Raw genomic sequence first — 16,459 nt, forward strand, 5'->3', positions numbered from 1 at the left:
GACGGGGAGAACCCGCGCGCGGGAAAGTCCTGATGACGTAGGACTTACGTCATTACCGGTTGTTTTGGGCGGGAACATTCTCCCTTAAAGGGCCCCGCGCAAGGCGGGAAAATAAACCAGTTCTGTTTGGCAATCCTCCGAGTAGAGTCTTGTTTTATTCCGCGGTAGCAACCGCTACAATATTTTAATTTTCCATCTCATGACTTTCAAACACATTTCAGCAGAAGACCATCTCTGATCTCAACCTCTGTGCAATGCCCTAAAAGATCAATCAGTAGTTTATTCAACTAGTTATAAGTTTCATACACAGTAAAACTCCAATAATCCAGCATGCTCAGGACATTGGTGGTGCTGGATTAGCAAATTTTCTGGACCATTATATATTGTTAATATTAATAGCTCAACACATTTTTAATTCACTTGTTCAGATGTAATACAGTAATACTGTAAACTTCCCAGTGAACCAGGTAAGTTTAAAGTGTGCATGGGATACAGGGCCCCAGTAAGTGGTAGGGAGCACAGGAACCAGGCCCCTGGCCAGTTAGAGTGTGGTAAATGTTACCTGGTCAGCCAGATGCCACACCATCAGCACTTCTGAATGATCAGATAACAGATTATCTGAGTTTTACCGCATTTCTTACTTGGCACAGCTGCTTTAGTGACACGGCTTCATAACTGCTGATCACTTAGAGACCTACAGCATCATAAAGCACCTCGGGAGACTTGTTTTGTACCACCTTTGCTTGCAAAGCCATCAGTTTTATGAATTTCATATAGTATCAAACAGTCACAGACTCTAAATGAGGTAAATGCACATCTATTTATTATAAAACAGATACTAATCTTTAACAAAATAGCTCAGGCTGAAGAGAACAACATCAACTCTCATTCTGTTTGAGTGCAGTTCCCCATACGTCTGATGAAGGTGGGCATGGAAAGACCCAACCTTGCGGAATACTACTCCCATCAGGATGATCTCCTGGGACAAGGTATCGATCCCATTCTTGCCTTGTAGGAAGAAAACAAATTGCATTATCACCATGTACTTCTTTAGAAATGCACCATAATGTGTACTTCATTCTGCCTGTTCCAACAATCTCAAAACAGATTTCAAACAGCACCTGTATAACTGCACCGTAAGTTTTTGAAGGGGTGGGGGGTGCTAAAGGATTCTGTTTAATCCAAAGTAGAAATTAAAGAAAAATTAATATCTACCTAACAAAAGTAAAATCAACTACGTTTACTCTTGTTAGATATCACCAGCTCATTTCATATGAAGGCAGAAAAGTGGCAGTGTAACTCTCCACATAAAGAAATGGGTGTCTAACAACAGATCCTTTGGAGAATAACATGGAAGCTGGCAAATATTATTACAGTGCCTCATCCAACAAACTAGCTTTTCTTAACAACTGTTAAATGAATTGATAAGGAAAAATATCCCAAGAAGGTTAATAGAATGCAAGGCATTGTTAGGTAAATTTTTTAAAAAATCAAAAAAATTGAAGATATGTAAAATTCGATGTAATAACATTTGTTGAAAGAGAACTAGAGTTAACGTTTCAAGTTATAGACCCTACATCAGTTCATCGGCTCCAATGCTGCCTAACCCGCTTCTAGCATTTTCTGTTTTTATTTCAGGTGAATGCCTTGTCTCCTTCCAAGCATCTGATGGCTAAAAATTTCCTTTTACAAACAACTTGATGTCTTGGTGCTATTCAATTAACTTTTGTAAAAATGCAAAATTATAGGGAAACTTCTCATTACTTAATTCCAAAGTACTGATACAGTCCTCACTCAAAGATGAAGAATAATTCCTTGCTGAATACATACTACTATGGTGTTTAAACATAAAGTACCATCTTGAAAGTGCTAAATCAATAAATTCTCCAAATTGTGTAAAATATTCCATCAGTTTAAATAATCACTTTTTCCTCATTCTTTTAGGAGTACCAATTACACATAAGGATACCAATATTTGGAACATGGTAAAATGAATTAATCCTTACCTGATTTGCACAAGAACATGAGAAGAATGTTCAGCTTGCAGATAATATTGGCGAAACGGCTGTAGTGGGTGGTCTGCAGGCAATTCTATTACAAAAAGTAAAACGTACAAAAATCACCCAGTGTTTTCTTGTATTGTGGATGACAATGTTACTTTCAAAGGTTAAGCAGTGACATTAATGTCTGGGATAGGAAGAGGTATATTAACAGGCTTAATTATATTTGGGACTGTTCTCGATTCTGCAGCATAGGTTTACAATAAGGAAACTTCACTTTGTTGCACCCACTCCATGGAGTTCCTCCAATGAGTTATTTTTAAAAAACAATGAGGGACAACAAATATTATGATTAAAATCCATCCACATAAAAACACTGCAGATGCTGTAATTCTGAAATAAAAGCAGAAAATGCTGCAGGGCCCCAGTAAGTCAAACAGCATCTACGAAGAGAACAACAGAGTTGATGTTTCAGGTCAGCAACCTTTGGTTAGAACTGGTTAGAGTACAATGGTAGCCAGTGCTAACCAAAGGTGGTTGATCTGAAACACCGGGGTATTTAATTATATATTCTTTAACTGAATTTCTCCTCTTTCTCATCTCTTCCAGAAAATATATTGGGCTTCAATCACTGTCATTAATAAGATAAGAACAGTTGCTTGATTGTTACAGCAATGCAGTTGTTTGATTTGATATAGTGGTAAATCCAGCTATTACAAGTACCTGGATCTCCAAAAAGCATGGATTCAACTTCACGTTGCTGTTTTTCTAGTTTCTCTCTTTCTTTTTTCAACTTTTTCTCATTTTCTCTTTTCCTTTCTTCTTCTTGTTCTCCTTCTAGCATCACTCTCAAGGCTCTTTCTTCTGCATCATACAGATCACTGCGTTTTTTAATTAATTTTCTAAGCCTTTCAATATGATGCTCAAAGTTTTCATCAGCTGAAGGAGGAGGATGAACACCTGTACAAACACATCATATGAATCATCAAACGGAATTAATTATATTCTTACAAACTGAGTGCTTACAAATAAAAATCTGTGAAGGAAACTTTGTTTACTAGTTTGTATCTACAGTTAGTAATTTTTTACATAACATCTAGAAGCTGGTATCATTAAATTCTGAGACTCAGAATATTCTGAAGTTTATAAATTTATTCCATAAAATTTGCTGTTTAGAACTGGGAGTACAAAACAACACATCAACAAAGAATCTCAGTGACAAAAATAACCACTATTAAGTGTTTTCTACCAGAGTGAAATCCACCAGAATTACAATTTTTCAAAGGCACTTAGTCAGGTACTTGGACGGGAAAGGCATAGAGGCAAATGGGATCGGTGCAGACAGGCATCATAGCTGGCATGGACGAGGTGGGCCAAAAGAGCTCGTTTCTGTGCTGTACATTTCTACAATTCTAATTGCCCCTTAATTAGCTTAAAGCTTCAGTATTAAAATTCACACTATTTTATTTCCTCAGTGTGCAAAAACAGAATATATTTTTTCTATTCCTGATCTTTTTGTAGTCTTCCATATTGACAGTAAGTCAAACAAAAGTGTTTGAATGAAACATTTTCTTGAAGCCAGAAGATGATTTTTACAGAAGTGCTGGTCGTTAAGGCCAAGTACCAAATGTAAATAAATATTTATGATAACAGCGAATTTCATTCCAAGTGGGGAAAATATTAGTCTATTTTGAATTACATTTCAACCTATAAATACTATATTTAGTGAAAAAAGCAATATATTCAAATATTTGCACTATGAAGTTACACATAACGAATAAGTAGTATAAGGCCTTTTGCATCTTAGCAATATAACCAGTCAATCAAGGACTGAAGGTTTATCATCATCTCTACAACCTATGCTTGCCAAAGTTGTTTGGAAGAGACAGGATTAATGAGGCCAGCAGCCTATTATGACTTCCAAATTACAAAACAATCCAAAACAGGAACTAGCAAGATGAATTTCTATGTTGTAACTTTCCTTTTCTCACTTCTAAATGTTTTATGCTCTTATGAACAAATTACATACACTTATTAAAAACTCCTGTACACAAGCATAGAATTCTAAGCTGTCAACATAGGCATAAATAAACCGACTGCACTCTCCAGGGAAAAGTAAATAGGCTTTTCAATGCTTGAAAGCAATCAGTACATGAGTAAAGCATATCAGTTTATGCTTGTATTATAAATAATACACATTTTGGTGCTGTCTGTAGGAAGCAATCGAAAGAACAGACAGCTTGAAAATGATTAGTAACTGCTGCCAGCTGAGAGCCAGAAGAACCTTTATGATATACTAAGAAATAAGCTTCTCATATTTTGTAGCATTAATGCATGCTTTAATCATTGCTCAGTACTCATTTCAAATTCCACAATGCAATTCCTGGTGCAAGTTATAGCTAATGCACTCTGTTCAGGATTCTGGAGTTACGGAATTATGTGAATATAGCAGGCATTAATTCAAATTCAGTTCTAATGTACACTGCAAGCAGTAATCAGTTTGAAATTAAGAGTGACAGCTTTGTAAACAAACAGTGCTGTCTACAGAGCACAGGCTACTGGTACACAGCAAGAGGTTGGCTGCTCAGGAGATATGGTTGAAAACTGACACAACCATGAGATGTTCTCATATGTATCAGCCAAATGTAAAACAGTAGAGTATGTTAATTAACCTACATCAAACCAGGCATCAGACACCAGCTAAGTTATTTTGTCACTTAGCACATCAAAGGCATATCTTCTCTGTATATCAAATAATTGGGATATTTGTGCACTCAGAGAGTCAGCCCCTACCACATTAATTTTGGATGTCTGAGCTGTCTGTCCTCAGAAACTTTTAGACCATCCTTGTGGACTAATTAGTCCCAACAAGGGTGTTTGAACACTCCAGTGGTGTCTTCTCAGGTAGTGTGCTTCCACTGTAAATATGTAACGGAACCATTTGTCAGACTTAAAATATCGAAGTAAACAATATCATGACAGCTATTGAACCACCTGCTGTTATCTTTGTTCTTAAGAGTATAAAAATGATGTACTTTGAGTTCGGAGAGACTCTACTGAGAGGGTCTCCAAGAGAATGCCTGCTTGTCGTGATGAATAAAGAGCTCTGATATTAACCAGCATCAGTCTCCGTGCGACTAAGATCACAGTCACAACATTTGGGAGCTCATCTGGGACATATTCATGACCTGTTACATGGCCAGCAACATCAGCAGTCTAAGGGGGTAAGTACTTTTAAGTGTAGTTTGTTTAAGCCAATGACCACGTGACAACAAAGTATCAAAGAACACGGCGGAGAGCTGAAATGGTAGATATAAAAGTGCGAGGTGTATTTGTGCAAGGGACCAGCTATCAGACAGCACTGGGTAGTTTGATGAGACAGGGCCACCACTTGTGAAAGGTGGTTACTGACTGTTCAGGATGCGTGTATACTCATTGGGGAGACTATATAGCAGTTCACTTGTTTGTAAGTGTGTTTGTATGTGCAAAGAATATCTTTGAAGTAAGACCCAGGTGGGGTTATAAAGTGGAAACTTTTAATCTTTCATATGAAGGCATAAAGATCTCAGCGGCACAGAAGGGGAAGATCACAGAGTACATACTCTCTGGTTTTAAGTATGTGCTCTATTTTTGTCCTTCCCTTTTGCTTTAACATGGGAATTAGTGTGGAAGTATTTGAAGTAGATGTTATACCCATTCATGCATGTTGGGATGGCACATGCTGAGTTCAGACAACAGGCCCAGAACTCTGACAACCCCAGCAAGCACCTTACACTGATTACCACCATCCATAAACCCTTCACCCCTGAGGAGAAGCAGAGCATTTTGTCTGAGCTGCCCTCACTTAGAGTTGCATGTGGGAATGCAGAATTTTGGCACAAATTAGATGAGATGATAGAAATTCACCAGATGCACCCTAAAGACATATATGTGTTTGTTAAAGCTATGTGCTTTATTATGTGAGACAGTATGGTACCTGAACGACTAGCGGGAGTGCCAGTAATGAGGAGAGATATCGCAACTTTCAGATAAGATACTTAAGGGTTGAGCTCAGCCCAGCAGGAGGTTTTAGACTTGGGGACAGCTGTGGGATCCACCTATTCAGCTATAGTATCATGTGCCAGGGAGATACACAGGAGGAGAGGGAAGAGAAGTTGCAAGATGGCTGTAGTAAATGTAGCTGCTGTGAGAACACAAAGAATTTGTTTTGTATGTCAGTGCTCAGTGCACTTAGCAAGGGTCTGCCACACTAGATATAGAAGGGTAAAAGAGATGTTATGTTATAGCTGATATGTTATGGGGGGGGTAGGGGATGGGGGGGGGGGGGGGGGGGGAGTGTTGGGAAACATTGAGGGCAGAGAGAGGTTAGGTACTTGAGATAGAGGGAATGCATCTTTCAGTGGATCTCTGGGTATCCCCAAACAATGAGGGCACTGTCCTTGAGGATAGATATACTTCATATGAAAGACATTATCATAGACTCCGAGACGGGAGAGACTACATAGACAAGTTAGGGTCAGCAAACATGTATGATCCACAGAGCAGACAATATGGCCCACGAGCCACAGCAGCCCCAATCAGGAACTGGAGCCACCATGGTGTGTATGGATGCCAGGAGTTCCCAGGGAGAACCAAATGCAACCACCTGCAGAGGTAGCAGCGATTTAGGATACACCAGAAAGGGGAGAGTAAGCAGCAGAAAGAACGAGTGAGCAGACCTCAGGGCAAAAAGAGCAGCAGAACAGGAAATGACAGAAATGACTAGAGTAGAGAAAGAAACTGCTGAAGCCAATTCAGTAAAATTATATGGAATGTGAAAGACCTCTGTAACCAGCTTAAAATGTTGAGGGACTGAGAAAAGCAGCAGCAACATATTGCTGATGAGAAAGAGCCAAGGGAGAGAAAGTAATCCTCCTAGAACCAGGTGAACAAGTGATGGTAAGGGAGCTGCTTGAAAAGGCACGGTTCATTCCACGTGGATAGGATCACAGGTGGTGCCACCGACAAATGACACCTGTGTGTGTGCGGACCCAGAGAGAGCCAGTGGAAACACTGGACTCAGGTTAAACATTATTACTCACAATTTTCTCCTCCACACAGGCAAACCAAAGGACCAAGTCCCCCCACTAACAATCTTGTTACAGGGAACTTAAATGACAAACAGCTGCTTTTTGTTTTACATTTGACTCCTGATGGAAACAGACGGATGGACAGGGAGAGCATGCATCAGCAAACAGTGACTAAAGTGTTAAAGTATAATGGTAATTGTACTTTGTAACCAAGGTTGGTTCTGGGAGTTAAATGTTTAGTGATATAGATCAGAATAGAAATGTATTGGAAAAATAGACAGGAAGGGATCCGAGTTATGGCAAAGACACCAAGTTCCATAACCTTGAAAGCCAAGCAGACTGAGCCTCGAGACAGGGAAAGAGCATCAGAAGGCAGGCAGTCACTCCAGCCTGGATGAGAGTGAACACCAAATAAGCTGGGCCTGTCAGTGGTGGGGCCAACTAGCAAAAGGACACATTTGGGGGTGGGGGGTGGGCTGTCACTGGGTTCTATATCTCATCCACTGAGATACAGACCACCCCAAACACTCCTGTAAATGAATCAAAGGAACCTAGTAGAATGAACAACAGTAGCAACATGTTATGGCCTTTGCCTGAACCACATCATGTTAAAGGACTAATAGATAAAAACAGAAGAAGCTTTGGCTTCTAAGGAAAGCACAGAAAACACAAAAGAGCTTAGTGTGGTCTTCTGAGCTGTAAATGAGAAATGCTCTTCAAGTAGATTTGTACAAAGCCGATCCATCCTTTGTCAGCCAACCTAATGTAAAATATTGTGCAATTGACCCTGTTGGTGTAATGCACTGCACACCTTTTCTAGCTGCGGCTTCCTTCCTTAGTTTCCGTAATTTTTCCAGAGCCCGGAGGACATCCACTAATCTTTTTGCATCCGCCTGTTTTTTCCGCACTTCTGACAAGACACTGTCTGCTGCAGCTTTTAGTTCACGTTCCTAGAAAGCAAAAACACAAAATTAAATCCAGTGGCTCTTAATATTTAAAGCACTGCAGAGTAGACTTGAAAACTAAATGATTTGAAAGAGTGACAGCCATTCCTTCATTCCCTTCAATCCTGCCCCCACCCACACACAAACAAGAAAAAAAAAATTAGGATCTTTTCCGTTAATTGATCCAAGAAAACAATGCAAATTCCTCATCTCTACCGGTTTGCAGATTTGTTACAGATATACACTATAACTTTCAAAAGAAAAAGTGACATTTCTTTGCTCCAAAGTAGGACTGTTATGGTTTTGAGAATAAAACAACTTTTGACACTCAGTAACATTGACACTCAGTAGTGGTGGCAAGCATTTCACCTGCTCTAATTTGCTCCAGAAATTCCTTAATTATCCATAACACATACCCCGCTAGCCATCCTTGTTTGTATCAGCAAATAAAAGAGCATTAAGAAAGTATAGTCTCAAGCTGGAGTACAAAGTTAAGGCCATTAATGACCCACCAAACTTTGGATTTTAATTTTATTCCCAAACTGTAGCTATGGTTTAACAGGCTATGAAACTCCTTAGGAATGATAGCTTTTGATCATACACTTAGTTTTACAAGATAAACATCATCTTTAAATTATCAGAATACCACAGTTATACCAACATACAGATTTAATTATTTCTAATGTTCTGTGAAGTAGCATAGAATAATTTCAACAATTCTTACAATCACATCAGCTAAACATTCAACTGATTAAAAACAACTAGGCTTTGAAACAGACTAAAGCCCACAAAATTAAACAACCTTTTGGGTAACTCTCCATTCATTATTATCCATTGGAGAATCAATAAATCTCAGTTCAGAATTGTCCAAACAAAGCATGCCTGTCATTCTACTGGTAAAGGATCACCACGCATTTCTTTCAACACTGGCAGTCTTTTGTAGTTGCCAGTCTTTTGTAACTACCAGACTGTAGTTGCAATTTAATAACTAAACAAACTAAAAAAATTCAACAGCTGGAGCAATTGTAAATTAATCAACCAATGTCTTATCCATTAATTAAAGATGACCTGGCAAACTATGAGTAAATTGATCTCTATGGAGCCTCTGCCAGATGCAACAGTTGGCCTTAATGTACAGTGGCTCAAAAACCTTGGCAGGCATTTCTAATTACTATCTGTTGTCTTTGCCACAAACACAGTGCATTGACACCATCTGAAATTGGGCTTGAATGTGACACCCAACTTAGCCAAAAGTGTGACTGGTATTCAGTTCCACACACTTAGATGCTTGTATGAGCAACAATGCCATTGTGCAATACCATAATGCCAAATTCTGGCATATCTGAATAGATTTCCAATCAATATTCTTAAACAAAAGACATGGATTTCCAAACATGAGATTTAAACTATTTACAAACTGAAGTAATCTACTTACATGGTCTACCTCAAATCTGTATGTTTTACTTACCTAGTAAACAATGTATTTCTGCAAGTGCCTAGATAATGCAATTAATAAGATATGGAGATCATTAAGCTACAGCCATACACATAATATAGTGAAGATTTGATTAAATACCCTTTTCTTCTCTTCAACTTCTCGGACACACTTCATTCTCCATGTGTCAATTTTTGCTTCCTTTTCTGCCATCCTTGCCTTTTGCTCCTGTTTTTCTAAGCACCACTCTTGCTTCTTCCTTTGAATATTTTTTCTTTTCTTTTTAATTGCTTCCAGTTTCTTTTTCACAGAACTGAGGTACTCACTATCTGTCAGAGTCTTTAATTTTTCCTGTAAAACATTTTTTATCTCAATTGCTTTTAGGTACGATTCTGTCCAAATCTCTTCATTTTCTACATTTTGTCTTAATTGCTGACATAAAGCAGTAAGCTCAGCCACAAGTTTACAAGCACTTAGCACAGATTCTTTCACTTCACTAACTAATGGCACAGGTTTGGATTTTTTAATCTCTGAAGCCTGCAGTTTACATTTTGACACAAACCTCATTAGCCACAATTCATCTTGCTCATTTGTCGATTCACTGTTTTTGAAGTCATGAGAGAATAGTTCTGGTGACAAGAATTTGGTCATTGATTCATTTCTCTGTTGCTGCACCATACTGCTATCTTTCAAACCTTGTGGGAAATTAGTAATACTGGGCCAAGGCATTGCCATTTCATCACTTTTGTACTGTATGCCATGTTCATTTTTCCAAGATGGTACATCCACTGATAAATTTGGGAAGTTCTGTTGATTATTATGGCTCTGATTCATTAATTGAGAATTTTGGGGTCCATATCCAGTGGATAAGTTAAGACCTCCACTTTGAGGTATAGTTTGGTTCTGGCACGAAGTGTTTTCACCTTGAGAAGTCACATTTTGAATGTTAGGAGGTGGACCAATTCTCTCTGGGAAGGGTGGGTGTTGCTCGGGATGCGAATGCGCCCGAAAGGGATACTGTTGCTGAGAATCCAGGTGTTTCTGTTGGTAGGGGTGTGGAGGAAGATGATACGACTGTCCCTGCTGGGGATAATCTTGATACGGATACGCTGGATGGTCCTGTCGTAGAAATGCCCCAGGGACGCAGGGCTGGTCTCTGCATTGATATGTCTGCTGATGGGACGGGGGCTCCTTCTGCTCAGGAGCCCGCAGGTGGGGAGGGTAGTCCTGCGGGCGGGGTAGCTGCCCTTGGTGACCCTGATCCCAGGGGTTGGGAGGACGTTCAGATGCGTGAGGCGGGTGGTCCTGATGATGCTCCTGCGGGCGAGGAGGGAAGTCCTGGTGAGGGTAAGGGGGGTGGTCGCGCCCCCATGGGCGGGGAGAGCATTCCAGGGGCTTGTCCCCCTGGGCCGGGTACTGGTCCCGATGCTCCTGACGCCCCTGGTCCCAGGGCTGCTCCTCTAGCCGCTCCACTCTGCCCAGAGACGCCGCCGGGCCTCCGGGGGGCCCTCGGTCCCGGCCGCCTTGGTAGGAGGGGGCACCAGGCCTCCAGTCGCCCCCGGCCCGGTTCCTCTCCGGCCCGGGGAACCCATGCTGGCCTCGGGTAAGTGGATACGCGGCGCCGGCCTTCTCCTCGCTCCGACCAGCAGGGTTATAAAACGAGTCGCGGCCTTGGCACTGCGGGGTGAAAGCCGCGGCCGGCGGGACGTTACACCGATCGGGTAGCCCACGGTAAAATGGCGGTGCCCATTCCATCGCCGCCCGGAACGGCCGACACGCCCGCCGCCCAGCGTCATCTAATTGACAGCAATGACCGACCAATCAACACACTGCAAGGGCGGGTTAACGAGGCGGTGCTCGGAGTTTGGGCTTGAGCGCCGCCTGGAGTCGCCCAGACCAACTACGGCCACAGGAGGACAAGTATCCCTCAACTTTTGAACGTTCCATTTTCGGTCTAATTGTCTTTTAAATGTTGTAATTGTACCCGTGCCTACAGCTTTCTCTGTTTGTCATCTATATTAACAATTTGGATGACAATGTTGTTAACATGGTTAGTAAGTTTTGGAAGGCTTGAGTTATAAGGAGAGACTGGATAGGCTGTGACTTTCTCCCTGGAGCATAGGAGGCTGAGGGGTGACCTTATAGAGGTATGTAAAATTATGAGGGGAATAGATAAGATGAAAGGTCACAGTCTTTATCACAGGGTAGGGGAGTCTACATAGATAGGGATTTTCTAAGATAAGATCTCTTTATTAGTCACATGTACATCAAAGCACACAGTGAAATGCATCTTTTGCGTAGAGTGTTCTGGGGGCAGCCCGCAAGTGTCGCTATGCTTCCGGCGCCAACATAGCATGCCCACAAATTCCTAACCTGTACACCTTTGGTATCATTTAGGGTTGGCTTCGATTTTTTCCTCTATAACCGACAATATTTAAAGTTAGCATCTGAAATATAAGACAAATGGAATGCCAGTCCAGTGGAACAGCTACTTTCTTACAACCATCAGGTTTTTGCACCAAGCTGCACAACCTAATCCTACCTCAGCAACCGAACATTACGGACCACCTCTTGCACTACCACGGACTTGTTTCTAATTGTTTTTTTTGCTGTCTTGTTTTGCACAGTGTTTTTCTTCACTTGCTTGTATAATTTATGTTCTGTGTGTTTGAATCTATGTCCCTGTGATGCTGCTGCAAGCAAGTTTTTCATTGTACCTGTACCTCACTGTCTTTGTGCATATTACAATAAACTCGACTTGAATTGAGGACTACCTTCCTTAATGCAGCTATTGAGAGAGGGGGTAGGTTCAGAAGAGACATGAGGGGTAAGCTTTTTACTCAGATAGTGGTGGATTCCTGGAATGCGTTGCCTGATAGGGTGGTGGAGGCAAATTCATTAGCTTTTAAGAGGGGCTTGGATGGGCACATGAATGAGAGGAACATGGAGGGATATGGGCATTCTGTAGGTAGGAGGGATTAGCTATGTTGGCACAACATTGTGGGCCGAAGGGCCTGTTCTGTGCTGTACTGTTCTATGACTTGCAGTTGCAGGGGTGGGGTGTGGAAGGGACCATGGTGGGGAAGTGGCGAGCAGTGGTGTGGGAGTGTAGGGGAGAAGGTGTGTGTGTGTGTGTGGGGGGGGGGGGGGTGCAGAAGGAACAGAGTTGCTCACTCACTGGTCTGAAATATGAGCTGGAAGTCCAGAGTGCAAGTGGGCTATGCAGCTGGAGCTGGGGGTCTGGAGTGCAGCTGAGGCCAGGAGAAAGACTGTAGGCTGGGTGTGCGCGGCCAGAGCCGTGGTTGTGGTCTGGATACCAGGGTTCAGGAACATTAATCCTTGCATACTAGGTTTGCAGCCAGAAACCAGGTTCAGATGTGCTTGTATATTTCCTGTTCCCTTTAAACTCACTGTAAGATTCATTATACTACTGTGTAACATATAAAAGAAAAATGAAATAAAAATATGTTTGGGTATTAGTAGGTGTCACATTCAATAGTCCGGAAAATCTGCTAAACTGGCACCACCAGACTCCCAAAGTGCCAGATTATGGAACTTTTTTTTATAGTATACATGTTGAAACTAATGGGAATCGCTTTTTCAAATTACAGATTTTTACCTAACACAATGTTTTCCTGGAATGTAAACTCTATATAAATCAAGGGATATATGTACTGCTAATCCCACAAGAGAATTGTACCTTAAAATTTAAGGGTTAAATTAAACTTGTTCAAGTGGGTACTTGCCTTCTAATCCATAGAGTAGATTGTTTTTACATGGCTGTTGTCACAAACCAGCAACAAAAGAAACACACTGAGCATGATTCAGTGTTAAAAACTATTTTATTAATCACTACTTATGATAATACGTAAAATAAAAGTAAAAATGTTAGTATGTTAGAATTCAAAAATGTTAAACCTCGAACGTTAACCCCAAAACTAAACTCTTCGTGTGTGTGTGTGACAAAGTCCAAAACTCCCAGTTCCGGAATGGTTCTTAAAGTTCAGTTCCGCAAGCCATAAGGTGAAACATGAGCAAGGGCTTCTTCAACAACCACCGTTGTCTGAAGATAAGATGTAGATGTAGAAAAACATAGAGAGAGTACATACGAAATCCAAATGTTCCACGATGGAACCCAAACGACACTTCAGTGTTTACTCGGTAGTGACTTCCTCACCCCGAAAAGCATCCGAACCGTGGTCGTCCACATACAAATACCTGTTTCCTTCTACAGGTCAGCAACAAAGTGAACTCCACCGGATTACTTCCAACTTCCATACATGGATTTCAGTGGCAAACACAGTTATTGTTTCTCATCCATCGATAGAGAAAACAAGCAGGCTGGTGTCTCTCTCCCTTCTCTCTCTCTCTTTCTTCTTCTTCTGACTTCTTCAACAACGTCATTACGTCCTTTATCTTCTATTGACGTAAGCACGCCCCACACACACATACACACACACTCTCTATCTTAAAGGGACTTTCACTGAGTCCATAACACTGTGCACACTTGGATTCCTTCACAGCAAAATAAAGAGGTGGGTGGGGTGGAGGATTGCTGTTCATCAACTAAAACAAAATACCACTCACTGCTTTTCAAATCCAGTGTAACCAGTCTATTACTAATCCATTTCATACCAACTGTATGAAATGAGGTTAATATTTGCCATAATTTATAAATTGTTCATTCCATTTAATCTAACAACAAGAAATAGCAAAAGAATTTACTTAGTTTAATAAAAGTATCAGGAATGCAAATAATGTTTTACTGTTTGTGTGCTAGAAAATGCTGAATGTGATCAAAACTGACTTCTTTATCTGCAACATCTGACAATCAGGAGCAATTTACTGAGTTAAACCTTGATGAGTAAGTAAATCTTCAAATGTTTAAATATAGCTGCCACTAGGCTCTTCCAGTATTATTGAGAAAATACATGTTTGGAAAGAGAACACTGTTGCCATTAAAATTGGAAATACATTTTTTTTCCAGAAACAACTGCAGAAACCTCCTGAAACTTTAAACCTACCCAAAGCGTAGTATTTTCAATATGAGCAGTACCTGGATGAAATTAGATCACTAAGTGAATCAAAAAGCATATTATGTAATTAACATCATGTTTCATAGGTTTTGTAGATATTGCAATAGGTTGAACAGTGCTCTTCACTTTGCTGCACGTTAATCTAAATTAATGACATTTTCTGGACATTACCACAAAATGAACTTCCCTGGCCTTTGAATTTATTGAATATATGGGAATAAATGGAATATACTACTTTCCCTTAAGATTAATTGCCAATATTTGGCATTGTGGCATGGATAAATCCTTAACTCCTAGGAGTCTAGGGAATTACTTACAATGAACCTGAAAAGAAAGCACTTTGATTACTTGAGTATTGAGAGGCGTCATTTTCCTTTCCAATGTTTTTAAGCTATGTCTCTTTAGTAACAAAAAAAAATCAAATCTGCTATTAGGTTATATTTGATTTAGTTATTTGCTGATCATTTATATTGTCCAATAGAATGTGGAAATGAATTAACAGGTTAAGCAGAAGAGGTTTTAAAGCTACTTGAAAGGATATCTTTCAAGGATGTCCAGTATATTTAGTAACATGCAGAAAATGCATTGTGTTACTGGTCATGCCCCTCTTTGGTCTTTGCACAAAACAGATTGATCCAGGTTCTTCTAATTGCTGGTCTCCATAGCTTTTGCCTGAGATTCATCAGTGTGCCTTCTTGGTGCAGAGATTGTGAAACTTTTCAAGCGTCATGATTTGAGTTTTTATAGAATGAGGTTTATAGACATTCCTACAAACTAAGACTGGTTCCCACAGTCATGGAACTTATTTTTTTCCAATAACTTGCTCTTATACATGATGCCTAACAGTAATTACAAGTACCCACTTGCAAGAATCTTTACACTGGGGAAGTAATTTTGCATCATACCACCCACCTCTCTTAGGAATTGTTAATCAGACTGAAGGAACTATTTTATAATTTATGATCAAGTAGAAATGTGATATATAACTATTCAAATTGATCATGCTACTTTTAAAACCTATCTACAAATAATACAAGAGAATAAAAATAATACAATTCATATAATTCAATCAATAGCAGTTCACAAACTTCTCCAAAGAAATGCAAACACCATTGAGTTTCTTATCAATGAAGACAGCTACTTTAAACTTTTTAAGTACACTGCATATCTTTAATTATGTGGAACAAGGTAGTTCAGAATCCACAAGAAGAAGAACATTTTAGCATCAAATTACCAAATATTTGGTTTGACTCCATTTTTGTTCAAGTGTAGTGGCTCTGGAAGTTCTCATTGTAACTCCCCAATCACAGTGAAGCTCCATTTTCAACTTGAGCTAGCTCCTTGAGAGACACTAGAATCATAGAAAATAAGCTAATTGTGGACATTTGGCATTTGTCCCAAGCTTCCAGCTTTTTATCATCAACAATCCAAACCAAGTACCCAAAACGGTATTATTATCCAGGAAATCTGGTTCATCGAGTGTGAGAACCAAGCAGCTTGTGAACAACAGAGTAGATTGAACTCACAACTGATCTGAAATATTTCTAGTGAATTATGCAAATGTTTTAAGGTCTTTGTATTTGGTTTACTATCCCTGATGGACTAAATTGTGCAATGGGATGAGCATCGTTGGTTCCATTCTATCCTGTGACTCAGTCATTCTCACTGACAACGTAGCCCATTGCTCCAAACAGCAGGTGGAGTCTCTTGAGATTTATCACTTTCCAAAGGAGAACAGGTATGTCATATTCAGAATTACATTTAAGAACATATGGTGTGCTAGAAGTGTTCACATGCTTTTCAAGTCTTTGGATCTCATGAGCAAGTGGAATTGACATGAAACAGGAACTATGAAATCATTTTAGGAATGGAAATCATGAGGTTGTGAATGGAAATGAAACAAATAAAAAGAAAATTCAATTACTTGAAATAGATTTGCAATCCGAATCATTCTTAATTTTATCTAATGCTTCAT

General features: G+C 40.0%; 1 protein-coding gene across 1 annotated transcript; it reads right to left on the bottom strand.

Moving 5' to 3' along the window:
- Nucleotides 1–279: 279 nt before the first annotated feature.
- On the bottom strand, nucleotides 280–11,236 carry pdcd7 (programmed cell death 7). Its single transcript, XM_052040545.1, has 5 exons — nucleotides 9,590–11,236; nucleotides 7,881–8,019; nucleotides 2,724–2,960; nucleotides 2,007–2,091; nucleotides 280–1,008 (listed from the first exon to the last, which is right to left on the bottom strand). The coding sequence occupies exons 1-5, from the start codon at nucleotides 11,201–11,203 to the stop codon at nucleotides 879–881; spliced, it is 2,205 nt and encodes a 734-aa protein (XP_051896505.1). The 5' UTR covers nucleotides 11,204–11,236; the 3' UTR covers nucleotides 280–878.
- Nucleotides 11,237–16,459: the final 5,223 nt, after the last annotated feature.

Source organism: Pristis pectinata, chromosome 28, assembly GCF_009764475.1.
Source record: "Pristis pectinata isolate sPriPec2 chromosome 28, sPriPec2.1.pri, whole genome shotgun sequence".
NCBI lineage: Eukaryota > Metazoa > Chordata > Chondrichthyes > Rhinopristiformes > Pristidae > Pristis > Pristis pectinata.